The sequence below is a fragment of the Bos javanicus genome, chromosome 22, assembly GCF_032452875.1.
Source record: "Bos javanicus breed banteng chromosome 22, ARS-OSU_banteng_1.0, whole genome shotgun sequence".
Taxonomy (NCBI): Eukaryota; Metazoa; Chordata; class Mammalia; order Artiodactyla; family Bovidae; genus Bos; species Bos javanicus.
Genome location: NC_083889.1, coordinates 10,962,206 through 10,986,930, shown reverse-complemented (window position 1 = coordinate 10,986,930; position 24,725 = coordinate 10,962,206). Strand labels below are relative to the sequence as shown.

At 46.4% G+C, this 24,725-nt stretch overlaps 1 protein-coding gene across 1 annotated transcript in view; it reads right to left on the bottom strand.

The window, feature by feature from the left end:
• ITGA9 (integrin subunit alpha 9) overlaps positions 1-24,725 on the bottom strand; it is a 364,229-nt gene that overhangs the window by 305,717 nt on the left and 33,787 nt on the right. The window contains exons 5-7 of the mRNA XM_061395904.1: positions 10,471-10,538; positions 4,805-4,934; positions 1,687-1,772 (exon numbers count right to left, since the gene is read on the bottom strand). Coding sequence (XP_061251888.1) covers positions 1,687-1,772; positions 4,805-4,934; positions 10,471-10,538 — 284 coding nt within the window. The remainder of the gene's footprint in view (positions 1-1,686; positions 1,773-4,804; positions 4,935-10,470; positions 10,539-24,725) is intronic.

Genomic DNA, 24,725 nt, shown 5'->3' with positions numbered 1-24,725 from the left:
GTGGGGTAAGGAATCACCATCTTACTGCAAATGCTTTCTTGCCCTGACACCAGAAATGATGACCAGCAAGATCCTGGAGGCCAGAGATCCATCTTGGGGTCCTCAGGAAGCAAGTGTGTACCAGTTCCCATGCCTGGGAATATGGAACGATCACCAGCTTTGCTAACTATGACAGTTTCCCAGTGCCTCTCATGTGCTCTGGCTGAAAGCAGCAGCTTCATGTTTGTCTTTGTTAACTAGATCCACGATGCCCTCTGTCTGGTTCTATCAGTTTAAAGTACCACTCTCATCCTAAGACTTGACAGGGACTACACAGTTTTCCCAGCCATCTGAAGAAAAGACAATACAATCAGATCACGTTTTCTTGACTGGTGATTTAAAACCAACTGGTGATTTAAAATCAATTGGTGATTAAAAAAAAAAGAGGTTGTCAGCACTAAGGCATCCACATCACTGTGAACTGGGAGGCAGGCACGTTTGCCAATGCTACAGAGATGCCTGGTCACACGCAGCTCCTCCCAGAAGAGATTATCCATATGAGGACAGCTCTTGGCTCTGTTCCTCTACCATGTAGAGAAATTCATGTGGCTCAGAAAGACCTACGCCTTGCTTGAAGTTATCAGAGCTCATTTGTCCACCTCCCCTGTACTCAGGCCCTGGATTTTTATCTGACTTCATTTGCAAGGAAAATGACATCTGTGTCAACAGGGACTGGGGCACATGCCCCAGAAACATGAGCGGCAACTTCTAACTCCTGCCAAGGAGGATCCGGAAAATAACCCTCAAGACCAGCAGTCACGCCTCATCTGCTGATCAGACTGACATCCTAGCTGAAGGCTCCAGTTAACAGTGGTCTCAGTCCACCTGGGCCTCTCCAGAATCCACTTTTCCAAGTCCATGGAGATACAATCAGATTCTATCATGTGTCCACCCCTACGGATTCAGACTAAAGACCATTCCTCTGTTCAGTCTTACCTATAGGACAACTACAGAGCTCGTTAAAATGCAGATTCCTGACTCATTCTAGACAGACTCAACTGGATTTCCTTAAGCCTGGAGCTAAAGATCCAACAAGCACAGTTCTCCATATCCCAGGCCCCACAGATGCCATGATTCCCAAAGGGATTCTGACTGCCCTATATTTGTGGAGTCTTGTCTACACTCTGGACAGACAATTTAGGGAAACACACCCATATATTCCCACTCTACCTTCTGGGCTGAACCAATCTTGTTCTAAAACATTGGAGAGAAACAAAAAATATGAGAATCTAGGCCTAAAAATAAAGAAATCCCCAAAGATATCTGGGACTAGATGTGGCTCCATTAAGTCAAATTTGGAAAGGGTTTGGGGAAGGGGAGGGTTTGGGGTTGGGCAGCGCTAGGTACCATTACTTTGGAGGATGCCATGATGCCAGGGGTCAATCTTAATCATTCCTCAAATAATACAGAGTCAGTCATGTAAAACATTCTCAGATGACAACGTGTAGAAGACACAGAGGTCTAGAAGAACACTCTGAAGAAGCTTTCAAATTAAATTCTCAAAAGAGGCTGAGTGAAGACAGGTGATTCAATATTTCATCATTATCCAGCAGCATGTTCACATCAACATGAGCTGACAAATCTCTGAAAAGAGGCAGTGCGCTTCCCCTCCTGACCCCATGCTAGTTCACACACTTTCCTCCTCACCTTCCCGATGCCTTCATCCTGCGGGGCACCTCCTACCACATCAGTGGAGGACACGTGAGAAAAGTGGCCGGCAGTAACTGCATAGCCTGCAAAGGACAGAAACCAAGGATGAGCTTGAGAAAGAAGAAAAAGACCCATCAGAAGACAGTGTCTCTCAAGCATCTTTTATCTGGACAATTATGATCCAGTTATTCTTGGAACATAAATTGCACATGTGCTCAGTCGCTAAGTCATGTCTGACTCTTTGTGACCCCATGGACTGTAGCCCGCCAGGTTCCTCTGTCCATGGGATTCTCCAGGCAAGAATACTGGGCTGGGTTGCCATTTCTCCTCCAAGGGGTCTTCCTGACCCAAGGATCAAATCTGAGTCTCCTGTGTCTCCTGTACTGGCAGGAAGATTCTTTACCACTGAGCCGGGAAGCCCCCGGAACAAATGGCAGCTGTCAGCCTTCTCACTGTGGAATGGCTCATCTCACAAAAAGACACATTCACAAGGACCCAGGGCAGGAAAGAGTGTTTTCTGAGTGTCCTCTTTTGAACAGGTGCTATGCCAAACATTCTACATCTGTTTTTTTGTTGTCGTTGCTCCTTTCTGAAATATAATCCTCATACAGTAAATTACACACATCTGACGTGTAGAATTTAATAAGTGTGGACACATGGACATAACCATGCAGTCACCACCCAGAGTGACTATAACCACAGAATCATAAGCCCAGAAGGTTCCCTCTTTCCTTCTCCCAATCACTACCCCATTCTGATTTCCATCACCATGCATTACTGTGCCTGTTCTAAACATCACTCAATATAACATCTGCAGACTTCCCTGATGGCCTGTTGGCTGAGATGCCACATTCCCAATGCAGGGGGCCCAGGCTCGAACCCCGGTCAGGGAACTAGACCCCACATGCCGCAACTAAGATTCGCAGGCCACAGTGAAGAGTTTGCACACAACTAAGACCAAGCACAGCCAAATAAATAAAAATAATTATTTTTTTAAAAAACCCATAACATCTGTGAGGTTTAGCACATGCTGCTGAGTACAGTGGCAGTTTCTTTTTATGGTTGAGTATGTTCTCTTGTATGACTATGTCATAACGTCTTTATTCTCCTAAAGCTGGGCACTTGAGTTGCTTCCTGTTATTTCAACTTTATTGTGAATAAAACTGTTGTGAAATTCTTACACAGGTCTTCAGATGCCACTGCCTCTAATCTCCCAACTCTATGAGGAAGATATGATTATTTCTTTCATTTCACAGATATGGGCACGGAGACTAAACGTGGGTAAGCAACGTGTCCGAGATTACTCAGCAAGATTCAGATCCAATCTGTGTGTCTCCCAAGCTCCTGTCATGAGCCGTTACACACATCCCTTCCTAAGAAAAGGGAGAAAAACGCTTACAGTTGGAGGGTGGATAGACGGATAGCTGAGCAAAGAATCTGGAGGCAAAAGGAATCTAGAAGTAAAGGTAAAAGTTGTCTGGGCTTGGTCTTAGCGTCTCCTGTTTTCTGAGAGCCCTGTTGCAGCAGAAACCCTGTACAGGTTGCCACGTATTCTCCAAACCTTTTCCTTAGCCGCAAACCCTAGTGCTATGATCATAAGATGCTTGCATTTTGTGTAATGTCATATTATGATCAATTCTCACTCGCCAGGTGACTGATTTCTCTCAGGCTGGAGGTTCATATTCCCTAACAGCATGATGAGTGCCCGCAGAGCTTCATGTGACCCTGTGTGCACGAGCTTCTGAAGCATGAGGGCCTCTGACGGACACACAGGGAAGAGCCACAGGCCCCAGGGCTCAGAGGGGCTAACCTTGACCCGAAGGCCATGTCCAAACTGGGCTCCCTCCTGCTTTCTCGTCATTCTCTCATCTAATAAACGTGCGCTGCCCCAGGCACTACACCAAGACCTGGAAATGTCAGCCAACTCCCCTCCTCAAGGAGCTCCCAGTCCCAGGGAGAGGCCACACCACTGGACTGTGCTGTCTGCTGAGCGCCCAGACTCTGGGCTCAGAAAGTACAGGCTCAACCCCCGCTCTACTACTGATGAACCATGGGACCTCGGCAGATTATATGACTTCTTCACCTCGGCTTCTTTTCCTATAAATAACGTCTGCCTCATAAGATTGTTCCAGGAATTAAAAGAAATAATATGCAGAGCCTGACATGACATGGAGTAAGTCTTCAATAAATGAGAGCATTAACGAGCTGGGAGCATAGAACAATCAACGTCTCAGAGACTCTGAGTAAAGGTCTCAGAGCCTGTGTTACTGGCTAAAAAACTTGTAGTTAGAAGGGGAAAAGGCAAGTCAGCGAGTTCCTCCTGTCAACTCACAAGTGAATCTCTATGCAAACGGCGGTAAGGGGCTCCCCCAGATTTGAAATAAGTGTAATAAGTGAAAGAATGTTGTTTTCTCATCATTAGGTCTTGCTAAATTTAGCTTCATTTTCAGCCCAGAATTGCAACATTTAGGGCCTGAATTAAAGAAAACAGGCATGTCAAATTGTCTAATACACAAGCAAAGACAGCCCCTCTCTGTTCTCTAATAAGCATGGGCTTGTCCCAGGTCATTCTGGCTTGGTGGCTGCTCACGTAAGTTGTGTATATTTTCTTTCCAGAGGATTAAAAGGATTGAGAAACAAGAAAAGTTTTTCTGAGCCTTTAATTAAACTTTAGGATTGGGGTGCCATCTGTCATGCTCATGTCTGGTTCTTATTATTTCTATCTGCAACCAGTCTTATGACCAGGAAGCAGAGACCTCACTACAGGAAAGTCCTAGAAAACCAGAATTCTCTTGCATTCATCTTGTATCTAATCATCTGAACCCAAGCATTTGCTACAATAAGAAAAGAAAATGTTTGCTTCTTTGGAGGTTCAACTGTCAGCTTTGTAATGAAATCACACAGTTTAAATTCAATCCCCTCTTTTGTTCTCCTATCTGCCTTCTGTGTGTGTGGCTCAATGTTGAGGTATCCTGGTTAAAAGTGCAACTAACTAGAACAATAGATGCAAAAGCCAAGGAACTCTGCTTCCCACCAGGAAAGCGGTCACTGGCAAGCTTGGTGGCAGTCTCTCCCACTTCCCCTTTCCTACCTGTCATCCCCCTGAGCTACTCACCCAGGTAGGTGTACCTCCTGTTCATGATCACTTCATCATTCAGTTTGAAATAGGTGTTGTCCGTGAGGTTCAGCACTTTGACTGTCCCAGACCAATAAAATGAGCCTGGGGCGCCCATCACCACCAGCTCCTACGAAAGAGAAACCCAAAGGTGAAAAGGGAAGGAAACTGAAGAGGGGATAGAGGAGTGTGGTGAGATCCACAATCACAAGGAACTCATAATAAACTAAAGATGCCCCACCAGAACTTTCTTTATGAGCAACACAAAAAATTCACATTTATATTATTGACAACTGCTAAGATATGGAAGCAACCTAAATGTCTATCAACAGATGAATGGGTAAAGAAGATGTGGTACATACAGACAATGGAATATAGTCATAAAAAAGGACAAAATTTTGCCATTGGTTGCAACAGAGGCCATTATGCTAATGAGATAAGTCTGACAGAGAAAGACATCATTAAGTCTTTCCTTCCCCTATAGGAAATCCTTTCTCTTTTATTATATTTTCTAAAGTATCTACACCATAATAAGAAATAATAAAAATTATTCTTCAAACCAAATCATTGACTTTTCATTCAACAATATTTATTAAGCATCTTTTACTAGGTAAGAAAGCTTATACCAGGTCCAAATATCATTCAAGTCCCTTTCCACAACATTCCCTGGGTAAGACAACATGGAAATGTACAAAATACTTTAGAAAATACTCTGTCCTAAAGGATTACAATAAAGACAGGTATGGGCCTTCCAGGCTCATGGAGACGCCAGACGCTGCACAGGTCACACCGCTCGTGGCTAACACGCACCCACCCACCCTCTTACACTCTTATGCTTCAGAAACATCATTCCTGGCTGACCCTTCCCTGCAGAGCTGAAGCTGCTGGTTTCCAACGAGTTCTCAGAGGCTAGATCCTGCCCAAAGAGGTCTGAGTTTCTGATGGCAATTCATAAAGTGACACTGAATTCCAAGAGTAAATGTCTGAAAAAAGCCAGAGCCATCTAAATAGAACAGCAGAGAGAGGAGGACAGAGAAGGCAGAAAGAAGAGCATGTGTGTGGCAGCAGCAGCAGGACAATATTTTAAGCAACACGTGTTTCGTGGTCAATTTGGGTAACAGCTTTAACAAAGCAGCATGTGAGCATCACTGGAAAGAAGGCCACTAGACTCCAGCCTGAACGGTTTGCTCTTGATAATTCAGGAAGGTGTTGACTAAGAATGACCATTGAGAAGCACTTCATTTTAAGGTTCTAAGATCCTATCTGGGCTACCCTGGTGGCTGAGATGGTAAAGAATCTGCCTGCAATGCGAGAGACCTGGGTTTGATCCCTGGGTCAGGAAGATCCCCTGGAGAAGGGAATGGCAACCCATTCCGGTATTCTTGCCTGGGAAATCCCATGGACAGAGGAGCCTGGAGGGCCATTGTCCATGGGGTCACAAAGAGTCGGACACAACTGAGTGACTAACACTTTCACACTTTCACTTTCAGGGTATCTCACTGTTTTATAAAAATATATCACTTTCTGCACTTAGGATACATCTCTAGGAAAACACAAGCAGTGCACTCACTCATTCGTTCATTCTCCTTTTACTTATCTGTTCTCTGTAAGGGACTGCCCAAGTACTAGCAGGGACATGAGAAAGACAAATGATCATCAGAGCAGAGAGACTTTCTCCTTGGCCTTGAGCTCAGGAAGAAATCCGTAATCAGTGCCCAAACACCGGGAGCACAGAGGGTCATAATGAGCAGTATCCCCAGTGCCAGCTGCACACACAGTGTAGAGCTTTCCCCACCGGCAGCCTTTCCTGGACCAAAGCTCTGAGCATCACCAGAGATCTGAAAGGCTCTTCAGGCACCAGGCAGTGGAGGTGCTGCTTTCTGATAATTCAGATCAATCCAGGGAAAAAGTTAAGAAATGTACATTGAACTGCATCCTCTCTTTCAAACATTATAAAGAGGATAAGACAAAGCCATCTCTCCCCTCAAAAACATTTAAAACGAAAAGCGTTTGTGTTTTTTCCCCCTTTCCTCTTAGTGTTCATGCCCCCCTTCTCTCTGCAGTTCAAATTATTAATAGATAAACTGAGGCCCAGCCTGAGACCCTCAGGGCTGGGGGTAGGAAAACAGTGTCTCTGTGGGACTCCCTCCTATTTGGCTTTTTCCATCCGCCGTGGGTGCAGCCTGGGCCCTTTTGCCCCTGCCCACAAGTGCCAGGAAAATGTGATCAATGCTTGGCTCCTCACCACCCAGGAAATAGCCAGCACAAATGTAACACACAGAAGTATGCGCTCCTCCAAAAGTCCAAGGTCACCCCTGCCAAAATCCCATCAATAATCAGCATGGGCCTTTCCACAAAGGGCAGAACTTCCCAGGTACCTGGAGCTACCCAAGATTTAAGCTGCGGGCATTTCTCGGTGCCCTGCAGATCGGCACAGGCAGGGAGGCAAAAGAGTCCTCAGGATCTGTGACAAAAGTCTATGTCGAACTAATTTCTACCCAAATGTCCCCAGGTTCTCATGGTGGTGTCCCAACGCTGGCGGGGCTGGGCTGTCTTCTCACACTGCTTAGAAGTATCTATCTCTGTTATCCTAGGCTGCAAAAATAAACATGTTCCTGAAAGTTCTCTTCTTGTCCTCAACGCTGGGCTAAAATTTATGTGTCCACAGCTCAAACAGCTTTGATAACCAGGGTCACTGATCTTCAAGACAAGCAGTCGCCTTGGGCCCAAGAAGTTTGGGACAACAGGGCCATGACCGGAAGGCCACAGAAGCACATCCAGCTTGGGAGGCAGCTGCCCATCCTGTGCAGGGAAGGCCCAGCTCCCAGTGAAGGCAAACCCAAGTGACAAGGTCAGCGGGAGGGCAGGAGAGGGGTGCAGGGCTGCCTGACCCCTTCAACCGCATTTCCTGCCTGGCCTCCAACAGCCGAAGTTCCAGAAACAAGAGAGTCCGGGAGTTCAAAGACCTCCTGTTTAGGGAGTGCAAAAGCCTGGGAACTGAACCAAAGGCCAAGGGCCCCTGTGGCTAGAGATGGCGTGGCCAGGTCAGGACTGAGCCCTCCAGACCCTGCCCGCCTGCAGCGCTCCACACACCAGCGCCACTGCTCCCCAACCACGCTTCCCTTGGGCTCTGGAGCCCAGGGCCTGGGATCCCAACAGGTCCTCTGGTTCCTCTGGGAACCCGGGCTGGCACGGCCCCCTGCTTACCCTCTGCACCCCTGAACTTCCTCCTCTTCACCCCCCAGCCCCAGTGTCCTCATCCTTCTTTACTCTCCAGCTGGAGATACCTGCTCCCCAGGACTCCTCCTCCCCCCTAGCTCCCCACCACCATCTCTGATGAATTCTCATTTCTGCAATGACTTGACTTTCTCTTCCCACTGTCTAAAGGAGGTATTCTACACACATACACACATACACACATACACCCAGAGCCCCCCAACCCCAGACCCATGCTAAGCACACCTGTGTGCTGTGCTTAGTCATTCAATTGTGTCTGAGTCTTTGTCACTCCATGGACTGTAGCCCACCAGGTTCCTGTGTCTGTGGAATTCTCCAGGCAAGAATCCTCGAGTGGGTTGCCATGCCCTCCTCCAGGGGGTCATCCCAATCCAGGGATCAAACCCAGGTCTCCTGCACTACAGGAAGATTCTTTATCATCTGAGCCACCAGGGAAGCATATCTAGTCCCCTCAGAAACATACTAGGATTGGTCACATTGAGGCTACGTTCTAAAAACATTCGTGTGGCCATCCCATGCCATTACCTCACATGGCACATGTCTAAGGCAGACCCCGTGGTTTGCCTCTTCCAGTGGGTTCTTTCTTGGGCAGCCCTCTTTCCACTGGTACCACCATTCCCCAGAATCCTGGCATAAAACCTCCTTCCTCCACCCCACAGTCCTCTTCTTGCCCAGCCCACTGACACTGCCTTCACATTCTCTGACTGCTGTCATCCTTTTGATTCCTGAAGCATCCCCCTCCCCAAGCTGCCCTGTCATTTTGTGGCAGGACCACATCACAGCCTTCAACCTGGCCTCCCTCCAGGCTGCCCCACTTCCAGACTCCTGGGCACAAGACCTGCCCAAACAGCCTTTCTTACAGCACGGCCACTACCGTGTCTGTCACCTGCTTGCAAATTTACAGCAGTTCCCTGTTGCCGATTGGGTTGAGTCGTTCTCACTAGATCTCACTGGAGGAATAACAGCCACAGAAATTGCACCACCTAAATGCTCACTGAGATGGAAGACGGTGACCTTGGCCTACAGCAGGATGGTATTTCAAACCAACGAGGATAAAGAAACTATTTAACAAACCAGTATCAGAACAACCAACCACACACTTAAGAAAACAATGTTCATTTCCCTCATATAATATTTGCAAACATAAATCCAAGATGGATTAAAGATATATTTTTTAATCTATAAAAGTGGCATAACAAACTACAGGTGACCATTTCACACTCTTAAGATGGGGATGACCTTCCTAACAGAGAGGTCTAGAATCCAGAAAGAAAAAGATTGTTAGATCTGACCAAAGATGAATGTTCACTGTCTGTAAAGGAACCATGTGTCTGTTAAGTCTCTTCAGCTGAGTCCGACTCTTTGTGACCCCACTGTAGCCCACCAGGCTCCTCTGTCCATAGGATTCTCCAGGCAAGAATACTGGAGTGGGTTGCCTTGCCCTCCTCCAGGGGATCTTCCCAACCCAGGGATCAAACCTGCATCTCTAATATCTCCTGTGTTGGCAGGCAGGTTCTTTACCACTAGCGCTATCTGGGAAGCTGTGATGTGTATTTTACTACCAAAAAAAAAAAAAAGCATGGATACAAGGAGACAAATTCGGGGCCAGTGTATCTCCAGCCAATGACCATGGCTCTTCTGAAGGGTGATGACAGTGGTGATTAAAGCTGTCATATCTGGGATGTACTCTGGAGGTTAAAACAATAAGACTGTGTATGATTAGAAGTAAAGTAAAAAGTACATTTTTTTTTTGGCCTGAGCAGCTAGCTGGATGATGGGGCCACTTACAGAGCCTGGCATAGAACTTTTCCCGTGGCAGACCACCATAAAAACGAGAAATGAGGAGCTGATGTGAAGAGTAGACAGACAGTGGGTGAGAATCACATGAGAAAATAGTCCCCTAAACAGGGGCCACCAGCCAAAGGTCATGGTCCGACAGAACAGATCATAAGAATCCGAAGTCATGGTCCTTCAGAAACTGGGAAAGGGGGTGGTTGGGGCTGTGCAGAAAAACTGAGTCTCTCCTCTAAGGAGAAGGATTGCTAGGAGGTGATGTCTGGATGCTTAATGTAGCCTCACACCTGCTGGCAAGAAGACATAAACTTAACTGGGCGTTGTCTCTCTCCCACCCCCTTGAATCAATTCCTTCCATAGGTCTCAGAGTCAAACTGACTCCTGGAGAAACCATCCGAACGGGGGTCCAAATGGGCCAGCTCACCCCCTCTGCCCCGTGGCCTCTGGCCAGGAGGTGCCCCCACCAGTGGCAACATCCTTCCCTGGATGTGAGGACCAGAATTCACACAGAGATCAAGGATGGGACCAGGGGGTGCAGGGGGATCAGAAGACTCACCTCAAAGGGCCCCTGAAACCCCCATTAGCCAAGAAATGAACACCCATGAGAGAAGAGCGGCCCAAACAGCAATACCCACCTCGGTGAAGAAGCCCGCTATCCCGGCCTGGCAGGAGCCGTGCTCCTCTCCGTACTTCTTCTTGTACTCTAGAGGGGCGGGGAGGGAGAGAAGCAGACCACAGCCTCGTCAGTGTGTGCCAGGCGTGTGTGGAGCAGCCCGGCGCGCTGGCCACGGCCCCGCGTGCGGCTGTGGGCAGGGCCTAGGGACGCCGTGCAGACTGGGGCGCAGAAGGAAAGTCTCAGGAATCCACCAGACCTCAAAAATCCAGGCTCCGGGGCCATCAGGTAGTGAGGCTGCCAAGTGCCCCGACGGACTTCCTTTGTATGTGGGAAAGGAGGAGTGGCAGCCACCGTAATTAAGTGGGAGGCTGGTGACAATTACTTCATTCAGCCCAGAAAGGATGGGGAGCCCCAGGAGGAAGGAAGAGCTGAAAACATGACCCAGAAACAGAATGATGTGGCCATCGCAGTGTGGAGTCCCCTGGGAGACAACGAAGCCTCCCAAAAAGACACTACTTCCAGCTGGAGGCACCACGCCTTCCCGCCCTCAGAGCCCAGGCGCTGCAGGAAGAGGGCATCCTGCTGGACCGGCCCCAGCGCACGGTGACAGCATCACTCTGAACTCCTCGTGTGGAAGGAAAAGGGGAGACCTCTCCAGGCCAGAAGAAAACACACGAATGGGTTCTCTTCCTCCGCCATTTCCTCAACTCCCAATACTCCAACCCAACAAACGGGAACTCTGTTGCTACTGTTTCATATTTCCCTTGGCATTTTAAGTTTAGCAGGTTCTGGGCACTGTACCAGCTGTACTCACATATCATTTCATCAATCCCTCATCCCTGGGAACGCATAGGGCCATTTGTAAACAAGTGAAAGCCCCAGAGGCTCAGAGCGGTTAAGTGACTCCTCCGAGGGCACACAGCTAGTAAATGGCAAAGCCAGATTCTACCCAAGTTTGGCAGACTGGGAAATCCCTCATTCTTTCACCTCTATGACTGATCAAAGGTTTTGCAAAGTGAGTGGTTATACCAAACCCAGAAGGTGACTAGCCATTTGAAATAATGACAGGGGTAAAGACATGGAAATGGAATGATGTCCAGCTTAAGTGATTAATTACCTGTGAAACTGACTTGGCTGGACATAGACTCAGGGCGGCCCCCGGGCACCTTCAGGTCTAAGCTACCCTGTAAAACAACCCAGTGACCCCCTTCCCCATGTCACTCCCTGCCTCCCCAGGCTCCTGACAAGTCTCTGCTTCCATTAAAAGCAATATAGTTCATTCTGAAACACAAAGTAAATAATACAAAGGAACAATGAGGCTGTGATTGCAACACAGTGCCACTTCCTGCGGCCCAGAGTGTGTCCTGGAAGAGAAGCGGGGGACGGGCTCAGGGGAAATACACAGAGTAATTCAGTTTCTAACAACACTCACCGCAGAGCCTGGTAACATTTTCCAGTAAGTGGCCATTAACCAACTGCTAAATTACAACGGAATGTCAATGGAGTTACTCCTCTTCCAGGCGAGGGCTAAATCAGTTCCTTCTGCCTTGTCCTGTTATTACAAAGAGAACTCACAGCCCTGACAGAAAGCAACCCAGTGACGATGCAATGCAACTTCTCAGCAACATCTTGCACCCAGGGCCGGGAGCAAGGCTTGATGCAAAGTCATAAACAGATCCTGCATCAAACTGTATGATGGCAAGAAATCACAGAAATTAATAATAAATCTTATATCAAATAGCACAATGGCAAGAAGGATCGGAATGCCCCAACTGGAACAAACAGTCATATTAAATGTGGAAGGTCTGGCAAAAAGCACATCCACCCACCGACTCTAGGGTTAAACACCCAATCCTAAGTCTTAGACAAATGAAACGTACAAAGGAAATTCACATGAGCCGAAGGAAACTCCGGTGCAGGACACAGGAGTTCAGCCTCATAAATTTAGCACATGAGTAGGAATTATGTAGGAATCTTTCATGCTTTAAAGAAAGAAGTCTCAAGGTCTCTTTTGTGACAGGGGCTCCAAAAACAGACGGAAAAACTTGTCTTTCTCTACATCCCCAAACTCCGCTGGTGAGCTCTGAGCCAGGAGCAGACCCCAGGGTTCCTGAGGTAGACCACAACCATTCTGGGATCTGGGAAGGTCCCAACCCCACCCCAGACCAAAGGCCAGCAGGGGAAGCCCTTTGACCAGCACCCTTGCCTCAGCCAGTATCTTGGCATCATTCAGAGGCCAGCCCGGCTCCCTGAGCTGGGACAGCCTCTTCCAAGGTCTGTGGACCAGAGACACACAGGCAGCAGGCACCATCACACAGGCTCCGATGGTCCTAAAACCCCAGGGTCTATACCTGCCTCCTTGGGATGCTCTAGAGCAAGGAATCAACCACATGGGGCTCCTGACTGGTACCCAAGACTCCTGATGAGAGGACAGGCCATGTTCTGACTGTCCAGAAATGTCTGTACTCTGGTTAACCCCTTCAACCTGGAACAGGATCCAGTCCTATGCTTCCACACTTCAGGGCCCCTCCCTACTGCACCACACTCTTCAGCAGGCAATTGTGGCAACTCCAATCTAGCAAGGCTCCACTGGGATGTGTAGCTGACATTTCACATTTCACAGCTTTCCAGAACCTTCCAAAACCCCTCCTCAAGCTTCTCTGCCCAGGTGACCTTGCAGGTAAAGTGATCCCCTCTCTCCACTTCAAAATGTATTCATCACATAGTTTATTCAACACCAAGACAAGTTCACTGATCTCAGTGCCTCTAATACAGCCCTGTACAAGGTATGGTGTGTGCAGGTGAGGCTTTGCCAAGGAAAGGGGTGGACGCTGTTGTCTGTGCCGACACAAGGCCCTGAGCAGAGACGCAAAGGGCCCAGCACATTCCTCCAGACGCTGAGTACCTGGACTCTCCAATCTGCTCACCTTGGACCTCTGTGCCCTCTGACCTCCCAGCCCTGCCCTCTGACCTCCACCCCAGCCTTGCTTGAAGAGGAGCTGTGTCCTGGGTGCCAGGAACCCTGCTTCTCCAATGAGTGCCGTCACTGACCTGGAGCCCTGAGGATGATGGTGGGAATGACTAGAGCAGGTCAAGGATGCACAGCATGGATTTTTCTGGGCTTTCCAAACCTAGGTTGGTTGATTCTACCTTAGGCAATACCATCTCCCTCTAAGGCTGCAGGAGGAACTGGAAAGAATACTCAGAACCAGCTCTTCAATCCCTGCCTACCCCCTTGGCATGATCCTCCATGCACAGTCCTCAAAGCTCTGAGAACACAGATGGGATGGCCACGCCCAGCACTCCTGCGACAAAGTGCTCTTCTTCTAAAAGTCAAACTCCTGTGAAGAAGTGACGTGAGCAGCCCTTACACAACACTTCAAAGTTATTCCTGACCAACTGAATCTTGAGACTAGCTACCATTGTGCAAACACGGCCACCCAAACCCCAAGTCAAGTTCTGTGCCTGGCCTGCCCCTTTTCAGTAAAAATCAAACACCCACACTGTGCTGGCCTACCAGATATTCAAAAATCCTGATTCAGAAAGACGTGCTCTAAGAAATTATCTGTCAAGTGAGCAAGGCCACACAACAGATAAACTAGCGCCTCAGGGTGCAGTGGTGGCTCCTGGGGCCTGGGCTCGGGCTACGGGGGCCTTCCCAGCAGGCACTGAGTCCTGGGCCACAGCATGCTCCAGTTGTTTCCACTCTTTTGAGTGTTATTTCCATGAGTTAAGGATACTACTGTTACTTTAACCTGATTCCTTCTGCAAGAAAAAAAAAAAAAAAAATATATATATATATATAAAATAAGATATGGCATCCAGTTCCATCACTTCATGGCAAATAGATGGGGAAACAATTGAAACAGTGAGAGACTTTATTTTCTTGGGCTTCAAAACCACTGCAGATGGTGACTGCAGCCATGATATTAAAAGATGCTTGCTCCTCGGAAGAAAAGCTATGACCAACCTAGAGAGCATATTAAAAAGCAGAGACGTTACTTTACTGACAAAAGTCCATATAGTCAAAGCTATGATTTTTCCAGTAGTCATATATAGATGTGAGAGTTGGGCCATAAAGAAAGCTGAGCGCCAAAGAATTGATGCTTTTGAACTGTGGTGCTGGAGAAGACTCCTGAGAGTCCCTTGGACTGCAAGGAGATCAAACCAGTCAATCCTAAAGGAAAATCAATCCTGAATACTCACTGGAAGGACTGATGCTGATGCTAAAGCTGAAGCTCCACTACTCTGGCCACCTGATATGAAGAGCTGACTCATTAGAAAGCACCCTGATGCTGGAAAAGATTGAAGGCAGGAAGAAAAGGGGACAAGAGAGGATGAGGTGTTTGGATGGCATCACCGACTCAATGGACATGAGTTTGAGCACATTCTGGGAGTTGGTGATGGACAGGGAAGGCTGGCGTGCTGCAGTCCATGGGGTCGCAAGGAGTCAGACATGACTGAGCAAATGAACTGAATTGATAATATATATAAATATATACAAATACACAATACATAAAAACATATATATAATACATAAATATATATTTTAATATTTTGTATATCTTGTTTATATTATATAATACATTTAAATATTATATATATTATATATATATGTATATATAAAGGGCAGGTTGAAGTTTCTAAACCAGTTCTAAAACATAGGCCTTTCTTAAAAAAAAAAAAAAGTATATATATACTTATATATATATGTAGGGCAATCTATCATACCTATATGCTAGAAAGCTTGCTTTTGCTTGTCGACACCTGAGAAGCAGGAGAGCCTCTATGAGAAGGGGTGGGTGTGGAGACAAGGGGCTGCCCCACCACAACACAGCCAGGTCACACAGCCTTGCTCTGTGGATAGGTCAGGAAGCACAGGGTGGAGGGCTGGGACAGGACCGCCAGTCTCCTGCGTTGCCAGGAAGAACTGCCCCTGCACACACAAAGGCAGTGGGCCCCTCAGTCTCCACCCACTCAAGTCTCCAAATGCCCTCAGGATGTGGCCGGGCAGAGAGGACCACAACCTGCCAGTTTCCTTCCTCTCCGCTATAGAACAAAACGTGTGTCCACCTTGAAGCAGCAAAAGAGAATCGGGCTTGGCAGGACAGCAGCACACAGATGCTATAACAAACCTGACTGTTAAACGAGGGGAACTCAATCAGGGAAGCAAGGCATGGTGGCCTAGGCATCCCTCGGAGGAGCTGGGAACAGGCTGGAAAGCTCTTTCTGATGTGGGTGGGTCTGAATTACGTGGCCTGCGTCATACACTTTGATTCAGTAAGATGTATGGCTCCTTCAGCCTAAAAATGGTAGTATTTTCCCTTGGTTGAGCTGCTGGTTTCACTAAACCCTGTCTAAACAGCAGGCAATTCAGAGAGGAAAAAAATACTGGTTTCCAAACGTTCACAACCCACAACTTGATGCATGGAGTTTACACTAATGAATTTAATTCATTCAAGAATTAGCCTGGGTGGGGTCGCTTCCTGCACTCTTCCCAAAACACTGGTGGGATAAAACCAATCCACTGAAAGATCAAGATGCACTATACAGTGTAACATATATTCTTCCTACTGAACTCTTCCTTTTATCCATTCGAGAAAGTTTCATCTTAAAGCAAGTCTTTTTAACACATCAATTTAAAAGCTATCTTTCCATAGTTTCTTAGCTTAGCCATGAAATAAAATACCAGATGGAAAAAACTGCTTTCCACTCTTCATGTCTAAATTTTTGCTCAATTTCTGAGTGAATACTAACCAAATGATAATAAAACAATTTGATTATACAAATGAACTTATACACAAAACAGAAATGGGGCTTCCCAACGGCTCAGTGGGAAAAGAATCCACCTGCAATGAAGGAGATGCTAGAGACACAGGTCTGATACCTGGGTGGGGAAGATCCCCTGGAGGACAAAATGCAACCCACCCCAGTATTCTTGCCTGAAAAATGCCACAGTCAGAGAAGCCTAGCAGGCTACATATATACAGAGAAGCCTAGCAGGATCCATACAGTCCATAGGGTCGCAGAGAGCTGGGCATGACTAAGACATCACCAGATGGTCAACACCGAAATCAGGCTGAATATATTCTTTGCAGCCAAAGATAGAGAAGTTCTATACAGTCAGCAAAAACAAGACCAGGAGGTGACTGTGGCTCAGATCATGAACTCCTTATTGCCAAATTCAAACTTAAATTGAAGAAAGTAGGGAAAACCACTAGACCATTCGGGTAGGACCTAAACCAAATCCCTTACGATTATACAGTGAAAGTGACACATAGCTTCAAGGCATTAGATCTGATAGACAGGGTGCCTGAAACTATGGACAGAGGTTCATGATATTCTAGGAAGCAGTGATCAAGACCAAGAAAAAGAATGCAAACAAGCAAAATGGTTGTCTGAGGAGGCCTTATAAATAGCAGTGAAAAGAAGAGAAGCGAAAGGCAAAGGAGAAAAGGAAAGATATATCCATCTAAATGCAGAGTTCCAAAGAATAGCAAGGAGAGATAAGAAAGCCTTCCTCAGTGATAAATGCAAAGAAGTAGAAGAAAACAACAGAATGGGAAAGACTAGAGATCTCTTCATGAAAATTAGAGATGCCAAGGGAACATTTCATGCAAAGATGGGCACAACAAAGGACAGAACTGGTATGGACCTAACAGAAGCAGAAGATATGGAGAAGAGGTGGCAAGAATACACAGAAGAAGTGTACAAAAAAAGACCTTCACAACCCAGATCACCACGATGGTATGATCACTCACCTAGAGCTAGACATCCTGGAATGTGAAGTCAAGTGGGCCTTAGGAAGCATCACTACAGACAAAGCTAGTGGAGTTAATGGAATTCCAGTTGAGCTATTTCAAATCCTGAAAGATGATGCTGTGGAAAGTACTACACTCAATATGTCAGAGAATCTAGAAAACTCAGTAGTGGCCACAGGACTGAAAAGGTCAGTTTTCATTCCAATCCCAAAGAAAGGCAATGCCAAAGAATGCTCGAACTACTGCACAATTGCACTCATCTCACACGCTAGTAAAGTAATGCTCAAAATTCTCCAAGCCAGGCTTCAACAGCATGTGAACCATGAACTTCCAGATGTTAAAGCTGGATTTAGAAAAGCCAGAGGAACCAGAGACCAAATTGCCAACATCCACTGGATCATCGAAAAAGCAAGAGAGTTCCAGAAAAACATCTACTTCTACTTTATTGCCTATGCTAAAGCCTTTGACTGTGTGGATCACAACAAACTGTGGGAAATTCTTAAAGTGATGGGAATAACAGATCACCAGACCTGCCTCCTGAGAAATCTGTATTCAGGTCAGGAAGCAACAGTTAGAACTGGACATGGAACAACAGACTGGTTCCAAATAGGAAAAGAAGTATGTCAAGGCTGTATGTTGTCACCCTGCTTATTTAATTTATGCAGAGTGCATCATGAGAAATGCTGGACTGGATGAAGCACAAGCTGGAATCCAGATTGCCAGGAGAAATATCAATAACTTCAGATATGCAGATGATACCACCCTTATGGCAGAAAGCGAAGAAGAACTAAAGAGTCTCTTGATGAAATTGAAAGAGGAGAGTGAAAAAGTTGGCTTAAAACTCAACATTCATAAAACTAAGATCATGGCATCTGGTCCCATTACTTTATGGCAAATAGATGGGGAAACAATGGAAATAACGACAGACTTTATTTGGAGGGGCTCCAAAATCACTGCAGATGGTGACTGCAGCCATGAAATTAAAAGATGCTTGCTCCTTGGAAGGAAAGTTATGACCAACCTAGACAGCATATTCAAAAGCAGAGACATTACTTTGCCAACAAAGGTCCATCTAGTCAAAGCTATGGTTTTTCCAGTAGTCATGTATGGATGTGAGAGTTGAACTATAAAGAAAGCTGAGAGCCGAAAAATTGATGTTTTTGAACTGTGATGTTGGAGAAGACTCTTGAGAGTCCCTTGGACTGCAAGGAGATCCAACCAGACCATCCTAACGGAGATCAGTCCTAAATATTCATTGGAAGGACTGATGTTGCAACTGAAACGCCAATACTCTGGCCACCTGATGCGAGGAGCTGACTCATTTGAAAAGACCCTGATGCTAGGAAAGACTGAAGGTGGGAGGAGAAGGGGATGACAGAGGATGAGAGAGTTGGATGGCATCACCAACTCAATCGACATGAGTTTGGGTAAACTCCGGAACAGGGAAGCCTGGTGTGCCACAGTCGATGGGGTCACAAAGAGTTGGACACGACTGAGCAACTGAACTGAACTGAAGCAACTAAGCACGCACAAAACAGAAATACAGAAATAGACTTACAGACATAGAAACCAAACTACAGCTACCTAAGGGGAAGGGGGGAAGCCTAAATTAGGAGTTTAGTATTAACACATACATATTACTTATTATCGGAAAAGGCGATGGCACCCCACTCCAGCACTCTTGCCTGGAAAATCCCATGGACGGAGGAGCCTGTCAGGCTGCAATCCATGGGGTCGCTAAGAGTCGGACACGACTGAGCGACTTCACTTTCACTTTCACTACTTATTATACATACATATATATATATATATATACACACACACATATACCATACATAAAATAGATAAGAAGCAACAAGGACCTACTATACAAACAAGGAACTATACTCAATGTTTTGTAGTAATCTTTAAGGGAAGAAACCAAAAAGCCTCAGTTTTCTTGTCTGTACAATGGACATAAGTTACTCCCCTATGATGTGATTATCCAGTAAAATCATAAATGTTAAGTACCAAGCAGAATACCTGGAACCCAGAAAGCGTCTGCTTGAAAAATATTTGGTAACTCTCAATCTGTCAGTGTCTCTAAAAGGAATAAAGCTGAAGATATCCGTCACATAGATAAGCAATATTAGAAGAGGAGATTCATAACATTTGAATATCTATAAGGAAACGGTTAGATGACAAAGTTTAAGTGGTCAACAATTCCACACAATGTATGGAAACATGTTTGAAGTGTAGAATATTTTTGTGCCCAAAATAAGAATTCTTCACACAAAAGGAAAAGCTTGATGGGGCTCCTTGAGCCCAAGAGTCACTGCAAGAGATCTGGCCCCTCGTCTGGCTCTAGCTGTCCCCTCTGGTCACCCTCCAGCTTCCCCTCGAAGGGTCCTTCTCTGCATTAACGGCCCTTAATATGGGGCTGCATGTGCTTTTTTTTAATTTGCTGTATTTACTTAAATGAGATAATGTTTATTAAAGCTCTTTGGAAACCATAAAATCCTATGTAAATGTAGAGCTCTTTATTTAATAAAAATGTATGGGTCTTGTTCTTGAATTTTTAAATGGATTAACTTAGCCTTTTATGGTTCTCCTCAAAACAAAAACACAACAAAACAAAACCTCAACTGCTTTTCATTTGTAAATGGACCTTGATTGATTTGTATCCCCTGTGGAGCCACAGGCCACAACATTAGAAGAAGAATCTTCGCATCTAAATAGGGGATCTATTTATTTCCTTCTCTAGAAATGATCTCTGTCGTGAGAGATGCAGAAGAAATTAGGAATTAAAGGCCTGGCCACCCCCTGATACAAAGAAAATGGTACAGAAATCTTGGGAATCCATGGGACCATTTTAAGGGACAGTAAAATTAGACAGATTAAGACCCCAATCATTCCAAACTTGAGAACATTTAAATATGGCGTAATTTAAATTTTACATCCTCTACATAAAAGAGGAGCGCTTACCAAGCAAATAAATTTTGCAAATAGGATTTTCAAAGATATTTTTAAAAATATAATATTTTCAAGGAATCCTAAAATCTTTTTAGCAATACCCAGCTTTCTACCCTCCATTATTCATTAAAGCAGGATCGCTGGATATCTTCTGTGAAGACGAAAGGAGACAAAAATAGTACTTAAAAAGTTAATTAGAAAATTCCCTTTTACTGAATGATCACTGTGAGCTAAAAACTGTGTTCAGTTCAGTTCAGTCGCTCAGTCGTGTCCGACTCTTTGCGACCCCATGAACCGCAGCACGCCAGGCCCCCCTGTCCATCACCAACTCCCAGAGTTTACCCAAACTCATGTGCATTGAGTTGGTGATGCCATCTAACCATCTCATCCTCTGTCGTCCCCTTCTCCTCCTGCCTTCAATCTTTCCCAACATCAGGGTCTTTTCAAATGAGTCAGCTCTTCACATCAGGTGGCCAAAATATTGGAGTTTCAGCTTCAACATCCATCAGTCCTTCCAATGAACACCTAGGACTGATCTCCTTTAGAATAGACTGATTGGATCTCCTTGCAGTCCAAGGTAGTCTCAAGAGTCTTCTCCAACACCACAGTTCAAAAGCATCAATTCTTCTGTGCTCAGCTTTCTTTATAGTCCAACTCTCACATCCATACATGACTACTGGAAAAACCATAGCCTTGTTAGGCATATTATATACTTCAAATATCTCTTTTTTATTTTTTTTTTGGCCACACCGTGCAGCTTGTGGGATCTTAGTTACCAGACCAGATAACCACAGAGAAAGCAGAGTTCTAACCACTGGACTGCCAGGGAAATCCCAAATACCTCTTGTGTGTGTGTGTGTGTGTGTGTGTGTGCGTGTGTGTGTGTGTGTGTGTTAGTAATAGGGATTAATCTCTCCATTTTACAGAGGAGGACACTGAGGTTCAGGGAGGGCGGGGGGTGGCGTGGTCTACCCAAAGTCACCCAATCAGAAAGTAGGAGCTATGGGTTCAGTCGTAGGAATGAGTGAGTGGTAAAGTCAGATTCTGAAACTAGATCTAATATACAGTGGTACCCAACTGCATTCATCAGTGTTTGACTTGGAATATGTTTTGTTAAGTTAGGTGAGCTGCTCCCAGATTATTTCATATCAGTGAGAATAAAATGATAACTTGTTTACACACCTCTCCTGCCAAGCTCTGGCTTCTTGCCTCCATGGACTCGAGGGCAAAGGATGAAAGAAATCCCTGCACTTGATTTTATCAATGCACTGACTTCACTCTGGGGGGTACTAAAATCCCATGACTCAGTTAACACTAATGTTTTAGTGTGTGCCCTGTAATTTACAAAGAGTTGTCCCTGTCTGTCATCCCACTAAACTTCTCATTTTCTCACACATGTTGATAAAACCAAACCCCATATGGTAGTAATGACGTTCTCATACCAAATGAACGGTTTGACTTAGGGATATGCCCCATCCACATTTTTTGCGTCCTAAATTCATTTTTGTTTCCAATTCTCTCTACATTTCCTGGTTCCAAACAGAATATTCTGATAGCATTTCCCACCTAATGAGAAACAGGAAGCACCTGAAGAGCCAGGAGAAAAACGAATCTGTGCCAAACCAAAGACCAACTTTTTAAGAATTAAAATGTTTGAGACATTGTAGACAGGTGCCCACATTCTTAGAGGCTCTCCAAATTAAATCAGCCTTCTGACCTTCTGGAGAGAACACAGCTGACCCTCACCGAGACCCACAGTCGGGCCATGATTAGAGAACAGTGTGCAGTCTTTCTGAACACTTCCCCCTGCATTTTCGCAGGGGCTTCCCACAATAACCCTCAGAGGTAAATGCAATGGAGGCATTACCGCGTCCATTCCCATCGAGGGTCCCCCTAGAGTGTGAGGCCACAGAGGCAGAAGCCTGGGAGATGGCGCCACGCCCAGCCCCACCCTTGGGTCTTTCCACTCTTCTGCCCTGCCCAGCACCCACCATTCCTCTTTTCCATGGGCCCCAACAGGCTGCCAACTCTAGGCAGGGCTCTGTCTTTTTAGTTGCAAAATGAAATAATCCTGCCTTAATGCAACCTTGAACGTGGATGCAGCCTGGGCCCTTGGAGAGAGGTCCCTAGCCATCTACACGGGCACAGAATAGTCTCCTCACTCAGCTCTGCCACTTTGGAGACATCATGTTCCAACTCTGTTTTCCCCTATAGATGGGGAACTTCTTGGGTTTTATCCATCAGGTACTTATCACAGGGCATAAAAGGTATTCGGTACTTAATAAAACTGCGTGGACTCTATCCCTGGTAGAAAAATTAGTCATCCTACAGTAATTAACAAATGCTTGCTTGGCAGATAGTATATTAGCAAACTGTTGTAGCTGTTGTTCAGTCATTCAGTCATGTCCGCCTCTTTGTAACCCTCCAGCGGGCCAGGCTTTCCTGTCCTTCACTACCTCACAGAGTTTGCTCAAACTCATGTCCATGAGCCAGTGATGCCATCCAACCATCTCATCCTGTTTCCCTCTTCTCCTCTGCCCTCTATCTTTCCCAGCATCAGGGTCTTTTCCAATGAGTTGGCTCTTCACATCAGGTGGCCAAAGTACTGGAGCTTCAGCTTTAGTTATCGGTCTTTCCATTAGCAGATATGTTATATTAGCATATATGTGCTTAGTACATACAATCTTCCCTCAGTATCCATGAGGGACTGGTTCCAGAACCCATGCAGATACCACCAACAGAAGGTGCTCAAGTCCCGTCTATAAAATGGCACAGCACAGCTGGCCCCTCGCAGCCCTGGGTGCAGAGGGTCAACTGTAGTCCTTACTACCTGCCTACCTACCCTCCTATCTGTCTGTCTAATCTGCGTATGCCAGCCATTGCTCTAAGACCTTGTGAGCTTTAACTTAATCCTCTCCACAGCCTCATGAGGTAGGTTAAGCACACGAGGCTGTCACTCATCTGAAGTCATGGCATTCGTGAGCGGCAGAGCCAGGACTGGGGCTCTGGGCCCAGAGTCTTGTGCTCTTAGCCACTACACTGCTTGGCCTCCTCCTTGTGCAGCATGTAATGAAAACTGGGCCTGAGCAAGCCACCCCACATCTCTGGGCATCAGTAAAAACAAAGAGGCCAGGCTGGGTGATATCTGAAAGGTTCTGTCAAACTCCAAAATACTTCCCTTGCACTTCACCACCACATGATCCCCTACCTGGAATAGACAGCTCGCATTACTTGAGTTTTTCCACATTAAGAGAAAATGATGGTTGCCTTAAGTTTAGACCACAAAACAGGGAGATGGAGATCCCAAAGCTGGCGCACAGGCAAGGGCCCTAAGTGTGGCCTGCAACCCCACACCTGCCATCCCTCTTCAAGAGAAATCTGAGCATCTGCCACCCCTCACCTCTTACAGGACCAAAAACTACAGAGACGTTCTGTTCAGTCCCCCATTGTTCTAAGGGGCTGCTTGAACCCCAGTGGTCCCCACCTGGTCCCATCCCATACTCCCCGCTCTGGGCACTGAAAGACTCAGGATCCTGATGTGTGTGTGCCCAGCGGGGGAAGAAGCTCGGGCAGAGGGCATGACCACTTTGCTACTTCCCTTGCTGGTTCCAGCTGGTCGTCATTAAGTCAAGGATCAAGCACAGAAAAGAGTGATTCTGGAGACTGGAGCCCATCACTCAGCCACTGTTGCACAAGGAATGTGGGTTCCTGAGACGAGCCTGTGCCAGTCAACCATCGACGTGCAAAAACCAGGAAATCTCCTTACAAACAATGACAAGCATTTATTTCTCACAAGCACATCTACAGGTCTGCTAGGGTTTGGATTACTTGGCTGGCCTCTGGCTGCATGTCTGGGGTTCAGTCTGTTACACATGTCTCCCTTCTGGGACCAGTGAATGATGGAGAACATGTTCAGGGTGATGGTCTGAAGTACCTGGAGGAGTCGGTGGAAATACATGAGGCCTCTTTAGGCCTGGGCTTGGAGCTCACACTCTTCTGTGAATGATGGACAAGTGCAGCAGACGTGACACCCTGCCACCTGGCCCCGTCCCGCACTCCTCGGCTCACACAGGCTTTCACGCTCCTGCCAAGGTCAGCCCAGAGCCTCCCGCAAAGGAGACAGGCAGGTGCTCTTGAGAACACCGACACCCAAAACATTCATGTTCCCCTCCGCTGGTGACTGGACCCTTGGGACAGTTCAGTCACCCTCTCTTCTTTTGAGAGGGTTAATCACTGGCTCCTATTTAAAGCTCATTTAAACCAGAAACACCAAAACACAAACAGAAATCCCCCCCACCCTCCAACCTCTGGGGGACAAAATGATTTGCTGAGATCAGACAGATGCAAAACTCAAAACCCAGGTCTATGCACCATTTGCTGTTTGAGTGACCTTTGGCAATTAAATGCATCCTCACCGGTACCAGGAGAAAGGCAACACAGAAGCCCACTCACAGGAGCCCCCCAGGCCCCCTCAACACTTCTATCACACGGCCTGACTTCCACCTGCCAGCCAGCACCCGCACCTCTCTGCCTGGGGACTTGCCCTGCCCACATATGTGGC